Source organism: Odocoileus virginianus, chromosome 9 (genome assembly GCF_023699985.2).
Source record: "Odocoileus virginianus isolate 20LAN1187 ecotype Illinois chromosome 9, Ovbor_1.2, whole genome shotgun sequence".
Taxonomy (NCBI): Eukaryota; Metazoa; Chordata; class Mammalia; order Artiodactyla; family Cervidae; genus Odocoileus; species Odocoileus virginianus.
The window spans coordinates 47,829,574-47,846,724 of NC_069682.1; the positions used below are offsets into that span (position 1 = coordinate 47,829,574).

The following is a 17,151-nucleotide window of genomic DNA, read 5'->3' on the forward strand; positions in this document are numbered from 1 at the left end:
CTTGAAACCAACCTGTTTCAATCGCTGGTTTGCCAGTAAGTTCCTCAAGGAGGATGGCTCCAGGGACCCATGCACTGGCCTCTTCTAGTGCTACCAGCAGTATGTTTAGAAAGCCATGAAGGAGGAGATTCCTATTGAAAGACTGGAGTTCTTGGGCCACGGCAAAGAAAATCCTGAAAGTGCTTCTTGATCTTGACAGTAACTTTGGAAACGGACTCCTCAAATGAGGAAATTGAGGACTCTCAGTCATATCAAAGACATGAAGAGATAGCCATCAATTTGACAAATTTAGGAAGAAGTTCCCTTTCCTTCTTGCTTTTTTTCTTACTTGTAAAAGATGATGAACCATCACTCTGCGCTAGCTCTGGCAACTCAGTAGGAATTTCGTGTGCTAAATAATGGAATTATTTGGGATTATGGTTGCAATACTTGGTCTGGGATCAGTTTCAGATATATCTCATACGTAAATGCCATTAAGTTTGTCAGGATGACCAAGGATTCCTGACCTTTTGAGTTATGCTTCAAAGGACATTACGTTACATACACCGAAGGGGTTATTGTCCGTAGAAGCAACTGGTTAGGATCTCTCTTTTCTCTCAGGGAGTGAATGCTCTGGAAAAGATTCCCAGTCTAACAGTTTCAAACAATGCTTGAGAGTAGTTTTATTTTTAAATAGTAAATTGTTAACATTGCTGGTGGACTGCGTTAGCCAAAAGGAAGACAGCTTTTAACAGTTGCCTTTGTTAACAAGAGGTGTCAGATCTCACATTTAAGATGTGAAAACTTCCAGAATGGTGTGGTGAACACCATTTCAGAGCTCATGGTACAGTTTAGGAATTGAGATCTTTAGAGAGGCTATGGAGGAAGTTCCTAAATTGTAAAGACTTGTTGCCAATTTTCAACTTTAAGATGGAAATTTAGTTTCTAAAGAAAATAAAGTACTGCTTAAGAAGTTATCTTGATTAGTGCCTTCCAAAGAGGACATACCAATTCACAATCCTCATCAATACAGTATTAATGTTAATTTTAACAAAATTAGTTCTGCCAGTAGAACAGGTGAAAATGCTTGCTTACAGTTTGATTTTGTAATTCTCTTGAATGAGGCTGTACATCCCTGCAAATGAATACAGTATTTTACAAGGGAAATAACTAAGGATTAGGGCTAGTTTTTCCAAAGCAACCCTTCTTGATTCTTATCAAGCACCCAATACATCAACGGTTTTTCTGAAAATAAACAAACATACTAGGTGCATTTATAATATTCTCTTAAAGAGTTTATTATAAACTAGTGTCACAGGCCACAAGGAAGTAAAAGGACTATGTACAGCCTTACGGGAAACAGGCAGGGAGCTGAGGAGGGCCAAGATGAGCCTAGGGCCTTGGTGGGCGCATTCCCGGGGGAGGGGGCCCTGTAAGGGAAACCAGACAATCCGGTGAGACTCCGCGAACAACGGCTTAACAAACAAACAGGTGTGGTAACGTGGCCCTGGAGAATCAGGCCCAAGCCTCTGTGGAGCTACTTCCATAACTCTGTGGCCAAGGTCAAAGAAGGCCTGAAGTAAGAGTAAGAAGTTTAGTCAGTGCCTGATCTGCAACTCAAATCCCCACCCTACCCCAGCCTCCCACACCCGGCAGTTACCAAATGATCAGAGGGGGACTTCACTGGGGCCATGGGCTCCTATGCTTATAAAGCTCAGTAATGGAAAACTATAAATACAGTGATCAGCCAGTTTGGCCACGGGTTAACTTATAGGCCACTATGGCTTCATGAAAAGAACCCTGGCCTGGACACTGAGCTCTCTATGGGCCTGTTTCTCACCTATAAAACAAGAGAACTGATCTACATCAGCATTTCTCAAACTGGAGTTAAACAGATAATCCATAATAAATAGTACAGAAAAGCCCAGAATCCCTCCTTAATTACTAGCCACTCCCAAACCAAAGGGCCTAAGACCTTTCTTGGTCATGCAACAAAATGCACTATTTTACAATGACCAGAGAATACTGCCTTAGACACTGAAGTACTGTGTACCGGGAGGTTTTCACTATTCTAAGAGCAAAGTAAGTTCCATTTAAGAAATGCTTGTTCCCTCTTTCCTTTCTGAACAAAGTTGTCCTCTAAGTGTTCACTTCCCTAAACTTAAGGCATAAAAGCCAAGAAGGTATGGTCTAACTCCAACCTTCTCTCCAATTCCTAACCCAACATAGCTCTAGGGAATCAACGCCACTAATACAGGCACTTACCTCGCATCCCTGGGGGAGGAGGCCGCATCCCCGGTGGCGGCATGCCCATAGGAGTTCCTCGTCCAGGTGGGATCCCCATTGGGGGACCCATGGGAGGCCTCATACCAGGAGGTGGGCCCATCATGCCTGCAAGAGAAAAGTCCCAAGAAAACAGCTCAAGTGTCCATCATAGCAGGAAAAGTAAAAAAGGTAGCAGGAAAGAGACAAAACTGTTCACCACATTCTAAGACAGAGGGACCATTCCACCCTTCCAGTCCTTCCTAGCACTAGGACTTGAGCCAGAGATAGAGCTCTTGGCTGGCTAGTTCCAAAGTCAGTCAACCAAGCTGGATCTCAGAGTAATCCTGCTTAATTACACAAACTCATCATCAGTTTCAGTCAAGGTTATATCTCATCATAAATCCAGCTAAGGCATCTTCTATCAATTAACAATGGACTCCTCCTGGGCTCCTCACCTGGAGGGGGTGCCCCTCGGCCCATAGGTGGTGGAGGACCTGCACGGCCAGGTGGGTACTGGGTTGGGGCCCCTGCAATACTGGCTGTGGCAGCAGCTGCAGCTGCTGCAACAGTACCTCTTCCTTGTGGGGTCATCACCTAGGAAGACAAAGGAAAGAAGTTAGGCAGAACAGTACAGTGCAATGCAGTGTCCCTCTCTCCTCTTCAACTTGGTAAACAAACAGCAGACACCAAATCTGCTGAACTACAACTCAAAGCATCAGACTTCATATCAAAACCTATTATGCCAGAGGAGATCAAGCATGATTTTAAGTTCAATTCCTGTTTTCCAGGCCTAAGTTAAGGATGCCCAATCCAAATTAGATAAGGCATTTGCATGCTCAAACAGGACTGACAATAGGTTGTAAAAGCTATAGTACAGCTGATCCTTGAACATGGTTTTAATCTGCCAGGGTCCACTTATATGCATTCTTCTCCCTAAATACATACTACAGTACTGTGCACAATCTTGGCTTGAATCCATGGACATAATGAGCCAACTGTAAAGTTATACACAAATTTTCACCTGCGGAGTTGGCATTCCTAACCCCCATATTGTTCAAGGGTTAAGATTTCAAATGTTGTCATGGAAATACTTTACTCTAAAACAGCTTGTCAGAAACTTCATGCATCAAAAACTTTTCATGCAAGCTTTCCTTTTTGCTCGACTTTTCAACCATGTATGGAGCACAGTAAAATACTGATAGCTTGACAATCACAGCCTAGTTGGTCATTCTGGACTCAGATCTTCACTGTATCCTTTAACTACAGAAGCTGGTGCTCCTTCCTCCAACTCCTCACCTGTTGGGATGGACCACCAACCCCTCGGACTGGCCCAGCAAGTCCTGCAGGAGCCTGAGGCATAGGAACCCCAGCTGGGATTCCTCTACCAGCAGCTCTGCCAATCCCTGGGCCCCCAGCAGCTCCAGCAAGTGGCACTCGGGCAATGCCAGTCTGAAAAATAAATATATATGTTAATATGCTTGTGGCCTAGAGAATAATAAGTACACTTTGGAATATCATGCCAAGAGAACCCCTGAGATTCACAGGACATCAAAACACCTTCTTATAAACACTATCCATTCCTATTAACACCAATCCTCCTCCATCCAAGATTATGCCTAGCAGGCTAAAAGAACTTAAGAGTTTTAAGTCAAGAGAAACCTGCACAACTCAACCAATATGCATTCCTATGAAAATTAAATAAACCCATAGCCAAGTCTCCACCCAAAAGGGTGTCTATGACAGATTAAGAGTATTTGACCTGACAAAAAGATATGAGGTCCAGACCTAGCTCTGATTCTCACTTGGTGGGTGATAGTAGGGACAGTGGGCTGCGATTCATGGGGTCACAAAGAGTCAGACACGACGTGACTGAACTGAACTGAATCCCACCATTCTAGTACTGCTTCCTTACCTGCCAATGAAGAGGTTTTAACAAAACTGGCTGTGGTCCCGAAGGTTTACAATTGGCTATTTAGAGTAGCAAATTCTACTGGAAATAGATACCAAAGCTATGAATAGGTACATAGGCCTTGAATCAGAAACATGGTAACATCCTTTGTATGTAAGAGTCTAAACAGAAGGAAATAACTAGGATAAACTACTCTGCACTCACTTGAAAGTATCTTTACGTCATTAACATGACTTTTGAATACAGCAACTGGAAATATGTTTACAATGTTAAGTTAAAAAGCAGAATGATACATAGCTATTACAAGTAAGAAAGAAACAAACCCAACATATATATATATATATGTGGACAAAAATTAAAACAAGGTAACAAGATTATTCCTTTAACAAACAGTATCTTAAAATGAAAAAGGGAAAACAAATTTGGTTAGGTTCTCTAAAGCCTCTTCTATTTCTAAAGGGAGGCTGATGTTAGCAATACTGCCTGGAATCAAATGACAGTTTCAGCACTTTCCAGCTTGTGCAAGTTACTAAATTTCAATTTGCATTATCTATAAAGTGGGAATAATTTATCTCAAAAGACTGTCAACATGGATTAAATACTGAAGGGCCTGGCAAATAGCAGATGCTTAATTAAATATTAACTTAAATATTAACTATTATTCCATAACTATACAAAAAATATACATGTATTCTATTGTTTGGAGTTACAATTTTTTATGGTCCAACTAGACTGTCATCACATTAAGAACTGACCCAGGAGGCCTTAAGTGTCTCTTCTATTGACTATGTACATCAACTAAGGAAGAGACGGCTTTAAAGTTACAAACCCTCAAATCCTAGTTCCTTACTTCTGACTTGCAAAGTAACCTCTTTAAGATTCTGGTTTATTATCCGTATAAGGGAAACAGAAACCAGAAGATACCTGTGAGCACTGCAATGAAACAGAGAACCCCACACAGGCCCCAGCTCAGGGTGGCACCTCCCTTGCACAAGGCTCCTGGCCTTGCACTGGCTCTCAAGTTCTGACTTACATCTTTTGGAGGTGGTCCCTCTACTGTCATTGAGACCAGGTTCTCCCCTCGAAGTAGCACGAGACCAAGGACTCGCTTCTCTTCTCTCTCTGCTTGTTTTGAGTTCTTCGGTCTAAAGACAGGTTTAGGAGAAGAAACAAACAAAAAAAAATAAGCATTAGAAAAAGGGTAAAGCTCATGTTCACCTACCTAGGGGCCCTTCAAGTCTTGTTTTACACTAAATCTACTGACAGGCTAAACTTGTAACCTCCCCCCATTAGATGGTTGTGTCCCATGCCAAGAGGATGCACAGACCAAGAGATAAGACAAAGAGTCAAGAAAGCCCAGCCCTGGCTCACTCGCAAAGCCACTGTGAAAGCCTTTCCTCAGTCAACTCTTTGTTGCTATTACCCTTTTTCTTCCTTCAGCTTAAGGCCTTAACAATGTCAGGAAGGCAGTTGAAACAATTCCTCAAGTCAACTGAATCCCACTAACTCTACTTACATGCAGTCTCCTTCCAGTATTAATTCAACCCCACAGAACTACAACTCTGTCTCTCATCTCACATTAGAAATAGAAGCCATAAAGGAAAAGGTTAAGAGATTAGCTACATAGAAATTACATTTCTATCCTCAAAGAACAAAAACAAATCTCCAAATATCCACAAGCAGAAAAAGATGAGCAAAATACAAACAAGATAGAGTGGGAAAAAGTAACTGCAACAAGATAGGGAAAGGAAAGTCAAAGCCAATATTCTAAAATTAAAGGAAATACAAAATACCTTGATTTTTAAAAATTACTTAAAGGTTTCATTTTAATGATATTTTATATAAATTTCCTGTGGGTGATCATTTTTTCCTCTTTTTTAAAACTTTTATGAATCTTATTTTTTTTAAAAAGCATGTACTGCCTTTTTACAATTAAAAATCCTTTCTGGGTATCTCAAGTTTTTTTCTCATGTATTTCTATGTACTTTTAAAAAATATTTTCCAATGGGCATATTTTCATTACCAGAATAAAGTTAGTCTCATTTAAAAATGTTGGCCACTCTCTAATGTGCACCTGGCACTCAGCCATCACTACATTTTCTGTCCTATACTTCTTGACCTCATGCCACAAAGAAAACAAAAGTCCCAAAGAGAATCAAAGGGAATTGACAGCCACTGGAAACATACTATGGACACTCCAGTGGCAAGAGAGCTGAATAGTCAAGGAAATTACATAACTTCTTTGGGCCTCAAGATGCCTTGACTGTAAAACAGATTGAAACACTAGACCACATCTTTTACTAAGCTAGAAGCGTAAGATCTGTGAGTCCTAAGACAAGGGAATTATCTAACAAATTATGGGACTGTATTCTCCAATTGTTTCTATAAATGACAACAAAAATCACTGGCCCCAAACCCACAAGGGGAGTTGAGCACTTACCCTGAAGAGGGTCAGAGGCTTCTTAAAGCAGTTTCAGACCAGGCTGCACTGTGAGAGCCCTTTAGGCTACAGCTTTACAAATAGGCAATGAGGACAGAAAATCAAGCTCTCCCCCCTTACACACCTGTGGGGAGAACATGAGAGCCCTTTACCCCAGTACCCAGGGGCACACAAAGTCAGAGAAATAAAAAGCCTGGCAGCCCTCCTTACAACTTGTACTCTGCTAGAAGTAAAGAGCAAGACTAAGGAAAGAGATTTAAGAAACTCTCCATTTTAATCTGCCCTGTAAAACAGGAGAGCAAACTGAGAGGAACCAGCCAGCTGGTCCCCACCTACCACTTGGCCCACCCACCCAATGCACTCCCCATCCACTCAACCCCTCCCCCCACAGCCCCTCCTTACTTGATCTTCCTGAACTCATCACAGTCACAGAGGATCAAATTCATATGCTTGTCAAAGGCTTTAAAGGTGCCAATGAAGATACGGCCATCTTGCAGGATACACCTCATCCTATAGTCAATGTGTTGCAGCATCTTGCTGCTCTTGCCCACGGTCTGCAAAGAAATCAGCAGGAATGAGACTCAGCTCTTTTGGACCCATAAACCTGTTGTCTTTCCTTAAAACTTCTGCTGCAGCCTTCTTTTCTGTTTGTCTTTCTCATTCTCAGTTCTATCTTTCAACCACAGCCATTTCCTAGGAATTCTCTCACCTGTTTTCAAACCTGACCTGTTATTCTCCCTTCCCGTAAAATCATCTTTTTCATGTAACAACTGCCTTTGTCTATGTTGTATATCTTTGTCTATGCTGTAGTCATGTATGGATGTGAGAGTTGGACTATAAAGAAAAGCCGAGTGCTGAAGAATTGATGCTTTTGAATTGTGGTGTTGGAGAAGACTCGAGAGTCCCTTGGACAGCAAAGAGATCCAACCAGTCCACCCTAAAGGATATCAGTCTTGAATATTCATGGGAAGGACTGACGCTGAAGCTGAAACTCCAATACACTGGCCACCTGATGCGAAAAACTGACTCATCTGAAAAGACCCTGATGCTGGGAAAGATTAAAGGTGGGAGAAGGGGACGACAGAGGATGAGATGGTTGCATGGCATCACCAACTCAACGGACATGAGTTTGAGTAAACTGCGGGAGTTGGTGATGGACAGGGAGGCCTGGTATGCTGCAGTCCATGGGGTCACAAAGAGTTGGACACGACTGAGCGACAGAATTGAACTGAATGTTGTATATGTTTCAGAAGTAAGAGGGTAAGATGGCTCCAAACTACTGAAACCCATGCATATTAGAGACTAGTGGCCATCTGCCACTGTGCAGATTACAGGCGACTCCAGTGCTGTGGAACACCACCATCCCATTAAAAAGACTGAGTTAAAAAAAATAAAGGACCAAGTAAAACAGCTGGAATGGGACTGGCCCTAAGAACCCAATCAATGAAGAGCCTGTTATCAGAAAGGGGATGATCAGCTTAGAAGAGGAGAATGGACCCCCCAAATCAGTAATTTTTTAGTGTGTCTCCAAGACTACATTCAGAAATGGAAAACCTCCTATTAGTCAGAGTGCTAATGAGTTTGAACACATAATGAGAATATGTAAGCTGCTATACTCCTTAACCCAACAACCTTTTCGGCTTCAAAAATGGATTCAAATGTAGTTCTGCTACATGTATATAGACCTCACAAGAGGACTGTCAAGTGCCCTTGGCAGTTACATTTCTATGAATAAACAATCCGGCATTTGTTATATCAGTCTCCCATTAGTCTGACCAGTCCTAACTCATCCAAGAGCCTTTGAGGTACCAGGCACTGTGCTTGCTATTCATCTCTGTGAGGTTGGACAAGCACAGGTTTTCTAAACCTACAAATGCATGGATCAGAATCTTGACTCTTGTCACCCTGAAGACCCAAGTTTATGCGGTGCAGTTTCTTTTACATGGCCATTTTAACTAAACTGTAATCACAGCTTCTAACCACTCGGGTCTGAACCTTTAACAGTAATATTTATTGCTCCATCTGTCTTCCACAGCTAATTCGCACTGGGTGCTTACTGGCAGGCACTGCCACAAGCACTACTTATCTCATTTAATCCTTAAAATCAGACTTTACAGATGAAGTCACTAGGCTGTAAGAGGTTAAGCTGTGCTGAAAGCTAGTCAGCCTGAATCCAGTGCCTACTCTTCTAACCAACTCTCTAAACAACATCCTGCTTCCGGTTCACCCAATATATAACAGCTACACAACAGTTATCTTTCTGAACACAAATAAGTACGTGCCCTTTTGCTTGTTAAAAATCCTTCAATGGCATCCCTTACCACCAACGAAATTAAATAGCATGTAAAGCCTTTAATTGATTAATCAGATTCCCGCCAATTCCTCCCACCCCATTCTTCCCTTTCTCCTCTAAGAACTTTCAACAGTGCTACCCTTCACGCTTTGTTCTTGCAGTCCTTCAGATCTATGCTATTCTCTCGCAATTTCGCTGGGGCAAAGCGTGAGTCTTTTAGGACTCTGCCAGGCGCCCCCGCCGTTACTTTTACTTAACGCTGAATTACCATTCCTAAATATGTTACCCGTGTCTCCAAATAAGAGTGAACTCGGTGAAGAAAGGAAACACTTCACTGTGTAGCCCCAGGGCCTGAAAACTCAGGCATACTCAAGCATAAATAAATGCATGCTGCACAAAAGAGTTGAACTTTTCCTCCGCTCACTCTTCCTCCGTTCCCTCCTCCCCATCTACTGGAATCAAGACTGTTTGCGGCCACAAGCCCTTCCACCTCTTTCCGCAACTCCTCGGACCCTCACCCTTCACAAGACTGAGCCTCTCACCGGGTCTTCCTCAGTCCTTCTACGGCGTTGGTGCCTGCTCAGAAGCCCCACACATACATTTATGCCGCAAAGTTTACTCAGCGCCTATGGGATCCCAAGCACTAAGGCCACAGCGGCTTGAAGAGCCCCAGCGCTAACCTCGAGCGCACCAACCGACTCTGGCCTCGGTCCCTTATTTCCAGCCTTCTCCTCCCCCAAACCACCGAGGGACGACGGTCTGAGTCTTTCCTACCCAGACGGAGGCGCCGCGGCCCGGGCCTTCACCCCCTGAGCGGTCAACCCATGACCTCCTTCCCGGTTAATCGCGGTCCCCACCCCTCAAGAGACTCGGGAACTCCCGTGCTGCTGGTCTGCGCCTTCTCACCATGGTGGCGGTTCTGATGGCTCGGATTCCCGCCGGATTCGCTTTAGCTGAGGCCTAGAAGGCAGCGAGTAACTCGCTTCCCGCCGCCGTTACCGGAAATGCAACCGCGGGCAAAATGGGGTCGGGTGGGAAGCTGCTTCCGGTCCCGGAGTTGGCCCTTGAGTTCCGGCCGAGGCGCTGAGTTATGAGTTTAGAGCAGGGCGGAGCTTTGGGCGGTGCTATTTTCGGATCCTCTTTGTTGGACGGCTTCCTAGCTTCAGTCGGTACTAGAGCTGCTCCTCTTCACCTTCACCACCCATTCCCCCGCGTCCCAGCCGGTTAACTTTCGGTCCTTATCTCCCAACACTTTATCCCGGCTGTCTTGTCTACAGGACTTCCGTGGTAGTTCAGCTGGTAAAGAATCTGCCTGTAATGCAGGAGACCCGGGTTGATTCCTGTGTCGGGAAGATCCCCTGGAGAAGGGATGGGCTACTCACTCCGATATTCTGGCCTGGAGAATTCCATGGACTGTATCAGTCCGTGGGGTCGCAGAGTCAGACACCACTGAGCGACTTTCACTTTCATCTCTTGTCTACAGCCACAGTCCCTGCTTTTCCGTGAGCTTACTCGACCTGCTTCTGCTCAGCACCTTTGCATGTGCTGTTGCAAAGGACGACTAGAATGCTAGTCGTCCAGGTGTGTGCACGGCTGACAGCCTCACCTTCACGAATTAAGCTCAAGTAACATTTTCCCACTGAGTGCTTTCCTGGCTGTCCTTTTTTAAAACTGCAACCTTCCCACCCATCCCTGTTTTATTAACACCTTTCTCCTTAACACTGATTGCTAACATACTGTATATGTGTTGTTTTATTATCCCTCCGCATTAGAATGTGAGTTTAAAGGATATGAATTTTTCTTTGTGCATTGTTCATTGCTGTAGTGCCTAGAAGAACACTGCTTAGTACAAAACAAGGGCTTAATAAATATTTGAATGAATGAATTTATCAGTTAATCCCATCCAGTCCCATGACTTTTTTTTTCAGTATTAACCTTTACTAAAATGTCCTAACAACAACAACAAAAAATGTATTTCCAATGCATTACAGAAAATATGACCACTCAGGTAGACATAAAAATAAAATTAATGTTTTAATATTTTTATATTTTGAATTTCCATAATTTTTTTTGTATTTTTGAGATTTGGACAAAATCTGTACTTTAGTTAATAATACTATATCACATGCTAATTTTCTTGGTTTTTTTGCAACATAATATTTCTATATTCAGAATTGGATTAGAAGTGTCAAGCCTAATTCAAATTTTTTTAATCACTAAGATAATAAACTTTTTAGACTTTTTTTTCTAGATGCCAAAATACATGGAAGTATTTCAGAATTTCAAGTGAATATTAGTTAGAAGTCTAGCATTCTATTCAGACTAAGTTAAACAAGTGGAATTAAAATGTCAAATTTTTTATTTAGGCAAAAATTCACAAGTTTTCTAAAATATGTATATATTATACATACTATTTATGTATATATTTATGCATACAAAAGTTTTTCTACTATGCTTGGTAAAGACTTGAGAAAGAATGTCAAAAAAAAAAAAGAGAGAAATTGGAAAACATAAACTAAAAGAAATGGGAGCACCAAATATGAAATAGAAAAAGTGAAACAAACTAGGTAAAAGTAAAAAATAATCATATAGTCTACTTGTTTTTAAACATGGCTGCTGATTAGAAACACATCTGGAGCTTTGAAGGAAAAAGAGCAATACCTGGGCGTTTGTATTTTTTAAAAAATTCCAAGAGAATTGTGGTATGCATCTGGATTTTAAAAAGTGACTACAGGTTTTTCTATTAAATGGTAGTTTTACTGATACAGAATTCTGCTCTTTTCTGTTGACTAATCATGATGCAATTATTGTACTAAGCAAAAATCACAATAGTAGAAGACATTTATCTGTTTTCACAATCAGTAGCAAGACAAAAAATAAAAGATTATTGCAATTACAAGCCATAATGGAAACATGATTAACCTAATACAAAATAATTATTTCCAGTTTGGAGGGTTAGGTAGAGTGATGTCGGATTGTATATTTGTGTCATATATTTCTGAGTAAGTCTGTACATATAAAATTTACATATCACTTATGAAGTTTATAAATTTCATTTATAAGTGGGTGAGTGATTTTGCGCTTGATTTCACATACATTGACTAATTTAGACCAGCTATACTCTGACTGTCTAAGAAGTTACAATTACTCTTGAAAACAACGTCTGATCCTGAGCTTGTATTTATTAATATATTGCTTAATTTTTACTAAATACACTCTAACTCACCTTAAGGAGAAGAGAACTGGGAAGGTTACTTATTGGCTCTGGTTCCAGTAGTTTTGTTGGCACCCCGTTAAAAGTACTTGTGAATGCAAGGACTTGTCTTCTGCAAGGAAAAGTAGCAATTGAAGACTATGGGACAAGGGGCACGTATATAGCCTCTGAAGCAGAATATGGGGACATCGCTAGCAGCACAAGTTGACACTAGACTCTGGATCTGAAACGGGGACTCAGCCTCTGGAAGAGGGGTAGGGACTCAGGCTCTGGGGCCAGCAGTGAGTTCTCATCCTCTGGAGAGAAAGCGGGGCGCCGCCTCTCAGGTGAGAGCTCGGGACTGTCTGGGGAGCCAAAGTCCAGACTCGGCCTCTAGAAGGAGGGGTGTGGACCTAACCTCTAATGAGAGCTCTGAGGACCTAGCTTCTGGATGGAGAAGCAGAGACCGACTCAGATGAGAAAAGCAGGATGTAGTCTGTGTGGCATCAGGTGACTTCTGCAGCCAAAACTGGGGTTCAGCCTCCGTAAGGGGATGTGTGGACCTAGCCAGTAGGGCATGTGGTGGGAACTTAGCCTCTAGATGGGGAAGTGGGATCTTTCACTTCTGGTGTGGGGAGTGGGGTCTTAGCTTCTGAAATGGGAGAGTAGGACTTAGTTTCTGGAGCTGAAATATGGACTCAGCCTCTGGAGGGGGACAGAGAGCTGAGATTTTGCCGGCAGTCAAATCGGCTTCTGTCTGTCCTGAGGAAAAGACCGGCCTTTGTGCCAGGCCTGAGGAGCTCCCCCTAGTGACTGAGGGAAGCAGGAGATTTTGAGATGAATGTATGTTTTCTGAGCTTGTTTGCATACATAAAATTTACAAAGTACTTCTGAAGCTGTTTGAAATGAATGGATGATTTTTATCTTGATTTCACATAAACTCTTAGATACACTCTAAGTTATCCCAAGAAGGTCCTTTTGATTACACTTGAATCTGTACTTGTTTTAATATATCAACTGTTACATGTGAATATCTCTAAGGAGCAATAAGAAATTTCATTTGAAATGAATGAGTGATTTTGAGCTTGATTTCACCTAAAATGCTTAGAATTAACTATATTTACTCTGATTCCTCACAAGGTAAATTAAAGAATAATGTCATATTCCCTTATACTGCTTAGATTTCCCTAAATTAGTTCTAACTCATTCTTATTTGCTCTCTCTCACCATTAGAAATTTCCTTACAGGGCAATGTCTGATTCTTAGATTGTTTATAAACATACTGTTTGTTTGTAGACATACTGTTTATTTGTACACATAGTGTAGTTTCATCTTCATTTTCACTAACTCAACATAATAAGGTACTTTTGATTTACTTTATATTAAAGTGTATGATTGACACATTAATTAATCCACTTAATTTGCTATAAATTAAACTTTACTTGCTTTAATTTGCACAAAAATTGTACTTTTGAGGTGATGATGTGTTTCTGAACTTATTTACACATAAAACATTTTTTTCTTAATTTTTTAAAAATGTATATTTTTTTTATTGAAGTATAGTTTGCTTACCGTGTTTCAGATGCACAACAAGATGATTCCATTATACATATACACATATATTATTTTTGAAATTATTTTCCATTACAGGTTATTATAAGATATTGGCTATGGTTCCCTTTGTTATACAGTAAACCTTTTTTTTTTGCATATCTGTTTTTAGTTAGAAATCTAGCATTCTATTCATACTAAGTCAAACAAGTGGAATCAAAATGTCATAAATTTTTTTGGTTAGGCAAAAATTCATAAATTTTCTAATATACATATTATACATATTATTTATATATATGTATACAAAAGCTTTTCTACTACACTTGATAAAGGCTTAAGAAAGAACACTTTAAAAAAAGAGATGGAGAAAATGAAAAACAAACTAAATGAAATGGAAGCACTGAATATGAAATAGAAAAAGTGAAACAAACTAGATAAAATAAAAGATCATCATATAGTCCAATTGTTTTTAAACATGACTGCTCATTACCAACATGTATGAAGCTCTGGTGGAAAAAAAACAATACCTGGGCATCTGTAGTTTTCAAAAAATTCCAAGATAATTGTGATATGCATCTGGATTTTCAAAAGTGATTATAGGATTTTCTATTAAATGGTAATTTTTGTGATATAGGGTTCTATTATTTTTCTGTTGACCAATCATGATACAATGGTATTAAGTCAATAATAGTTACATAATCACAATATAAAAGATGTTTATCTATTTTCACAATCAATAGCCAGACAAAAAATAAAAGATAATTACAATTGCAAGCCATAATGGGAACATGATTAACCTAACAATATAAAATAATTACATACAATTTGGGGGGGTCAAGCAGAGTGATGTGGTAAGTGGAAGTGCATATATTCACATGTTTTCATCTGCCCAGTGAGTCTGTCTTTTGGTTGGTGAATTTAATCCATTTGCAATTAAGGTAATTATTGGTATGTTTGATCCTATTACCATTTTCTTAATTGTTTTGTGTTTATTTTCTGTAGGTCTTTTCCTTCTCTTGCATCTTCTGCTTAGAAAATTTCCTTTAGCACTTGTTGTAAAGCAGGTTTGGTGGTACTAGATTCTCTTAACTTTGCTTGTCAGGAAAACTTTTGATTTCTCTTTCAAATATGAATTAGAGTCTTACTGGGTAGAGTATTCTTTGTTGTAGGTTCTTCCCTTTCATCACTTTAAATATATTGTTCCATTCCCTTCTGGCTTGTAGAGTTTCTGTTGATAAATCAGCTGATAGCTTTATGGAAGTTCCCTTGTATGTTATTTTTTTTTCTTGTTGCTTTTAATATTTTATCTTGGTCTTTAATTTTTGTCAGTTTGATTACTATGTATCTCTATGTGTTCCTTCTTGTGTTTATTCTGCCTGGGACTCTCTGTGCTTCCTGGACTTTTTTGACTATTTCCTTTTCCAGATTAGGGAAGTTTTCAGTTGTTATCTCTTCAAATATTTTCTCAGGTCCTTTCTCTCTTTCTTCTCCTTTTGGCTCCTATTATTTGAATGTTGGTGCATTTAATGTTGTCCCAGAGGTTTCTTAGGCTGTCTCCATTCCTTTTCATTCTTTTTTTCTATATTCTGTTCTGCGGCAGTGATTTCCACCATTCTGTTCTCTAGGTTGTTTATCCATTTTTCTGCCTCAGTTATTCTGCTATTGATTCCTTCTAGTGTATTATTCATCTCTGTTTGTTCTTTAGTTCTTCTAGGTCTTTGGTAAACAATTCTTGCATCTTCTCCATTGTTTTCCTGAGATCTTAGATCATCTTCACTATCATTATTCTGAATTCTTTTCCTGGAAGTTTGCCTATCTCCACTTCATTTAGTTGTTTTTCTGGAGTTTTGTCTTGTCCCTTCATCTGGGACATAACTTTCTGCTTTTTCATCCTGAATGACTTTTTATGTTTTTGTTATAGCCTGTGGGACTGTGGTTCTTCTTGCTTCTTCTGTTGGCTCTCTGATGGAGGAGGCTAAGAGACTTGTGTAAGCTTCCTGATGGGAGGGACTGGTGGTGGGAAAAACTGAATCTTACTCTGGTGGCAGGGTCTTGCTCAGTAAAAGTGAAATTCGCTCAGTTGTGTCCAACTCTTTGCTACCCCATGGACTGTAGCCTGCCAGGCTCCTCTGTCCATAGAATTCTCCAGGACAGAATACTGGAGTGGGTAGCCTTTCCCTTCTCCAGGGATCTTCCCAACCCCGGGATCGAACCCAGGTCTCCCGCGTTGCAGGCAGACTCTTTAATGTCTGAGCTACCAGGGAACCCAAAACCTTAATCCAGTTATCTGCTGGTGGATGGGGTTGTACTCCTCCCTGGTAGTTGTTTGGCCTGAGGCAACCCACCCTGGGGTCTATGGGCTGTATGGTACAGTTAATGGTGATTTCCAAGAGGGCTTATACTAAGGGGGATCTTCCTGGACTGCTGCTGCCAGCGCCCCTGTCCCTGCGGTGAGCCGCTGTCAACCCACGCCTCCAGAGGAGACCCTCCAACACTAGCAGGTAGTTTTGGTTCAGTCTCCTTTGGGGTGACTGCTCCTTGGTCTTGTTGGGTGACAGTCTCTTGTGAGGTGACTGCTCCTTGACTGCTCTTGGTGTGCGCAGGTGTCCTCCAAGACTGGTGTCTCTTTTTCCCCCAGTCCTGTAGAAGTCCTGTAGTCAAATCCCACCGACCTTCAAGGTCAGATTCCTTGGGGATTCGCAGTCCCTTTGTTGGATCCCCAGGCTGGAAAGCCTGATATGGAGTTCAAAACGTTCACAACAGTGGGAGAACTTCTTTAGTATTGTTGTTCTTCAGTTTGTGGGTCACCCACCCAGCGGGTATGGGATTTGATTTTATCGTGATTACACCCCTCCTACCATCTCACTGCAGCTTCTTCTTTGTCTTTGGATGTTGGGTATCTTTTTTTGGTGAGTTCCAGCATCCTTCTGTCTATGGTTGTTCAACAATGAGTTGCAATTTAGGCTCTGTTACACGAGATGAGCGCATGTCCTTCTACTCTGCCATCTTGAACCAGAAGCCAAAAATATTATATACCACTTTCAAGATAAGACATTTTATTTTAAGTGAGTGGTTTTAAGTTTGATAAATAGAAAATGTATTCCAAATTTTCCATGCCAAATTTGGTTTAGGAATACTTCTTAGATGTATATTAATTTGCTCTAACTTGTTAAAAGATCTTTAGTTTGAGATGTGTGTTTCTGAGCTAATTTGCCTTTCTGAGCTAATGTGCTATAACTCACCATAAGAAAGCAAAGAAATCAATATAGCTTATTTTTCATTTCAACTTAAATTGCTTGGTTACATTTGTATGTGCTCTAATTCACAAGAAGTTACTTTTGAGATCAACGATCTGAGCCTCTTCTAATTATACCGCTTAGATTCATGTGAAGTTTCTCTAATTCACAACAGATTCTTCCTTTGGCAAGGAGCAACTGTTAATTTGTTTTCACCAGTATACAAACACTGGTGGAGTCTCCAGCTGCCAAGGCCCAGATAGGCTTGCATTACACCTGTAGAAG

General features: G+C 40.8%; 1 protein-coding gene across 2 annotated transcripts; it reads right to left on the reverse strand.

Moving 5' to 3' along the window:
• Positions 1-1,252: 1,252 nt before the first annotated feature.
• On the reverse strand, positions 1,253-9,925 carry SNRPB (small nuclear ribonucleoprotein polypeptides B and B1). 2 transcript variants are annotated; one of them, XM_020906315.2, is made up of 7 exons: positions 9,793-9,925; positions 6,996-7,147; positions 5,187-5,298; positions 3,541-3,693; positions 2,700-2,838; positions 2,245-2,370; positions 1,253-1,409 (listed from the first exon to the last, which is right to left on the reverse strand). In XM_020906315.2, the coding sequence occupies exons 1-7, from the start codon at positions 9,793-9,795 to the stop codon at positions 1,372-1,374; spliced, it is 723 nt and encodes a 240-aa protein (XP_020761974.1). In that variant the 5' UTR covers positions 9,796-9,925; the 3' UTR covers positions 1,253-1,371. The 2 variants fall into 2 exon arrangements, with proteins under 2 accessions (XP_020761974.1, XP_020761976.1); XM_020906317.2 differs by having other exon boundaries at positions 1,253-1,553; positions 9,793-9,924.
• Between the last annotated feature and the right edge of the window lie 7,226 nt (positions 9,926-17,151).

Coding starts and splice junctions, on each gene's coding strand:
- SNRPB (XM_020906315.2), bottom strand. Junction 2,839..3,540: donor TTGGTGGTCCATCCCAACAG/GTGAGGAGTTGG, acceptor TTGTCTTCCTAG/GTGATGACCCCACAAGGAAG. Junction 2,371..2,699: donor CCGAGGGGCACCCCCTCCAG/GTGAGGAGCCCA, acceptor TTTCTCTTGCAG/GCATGATGGGCCCACCTCCT.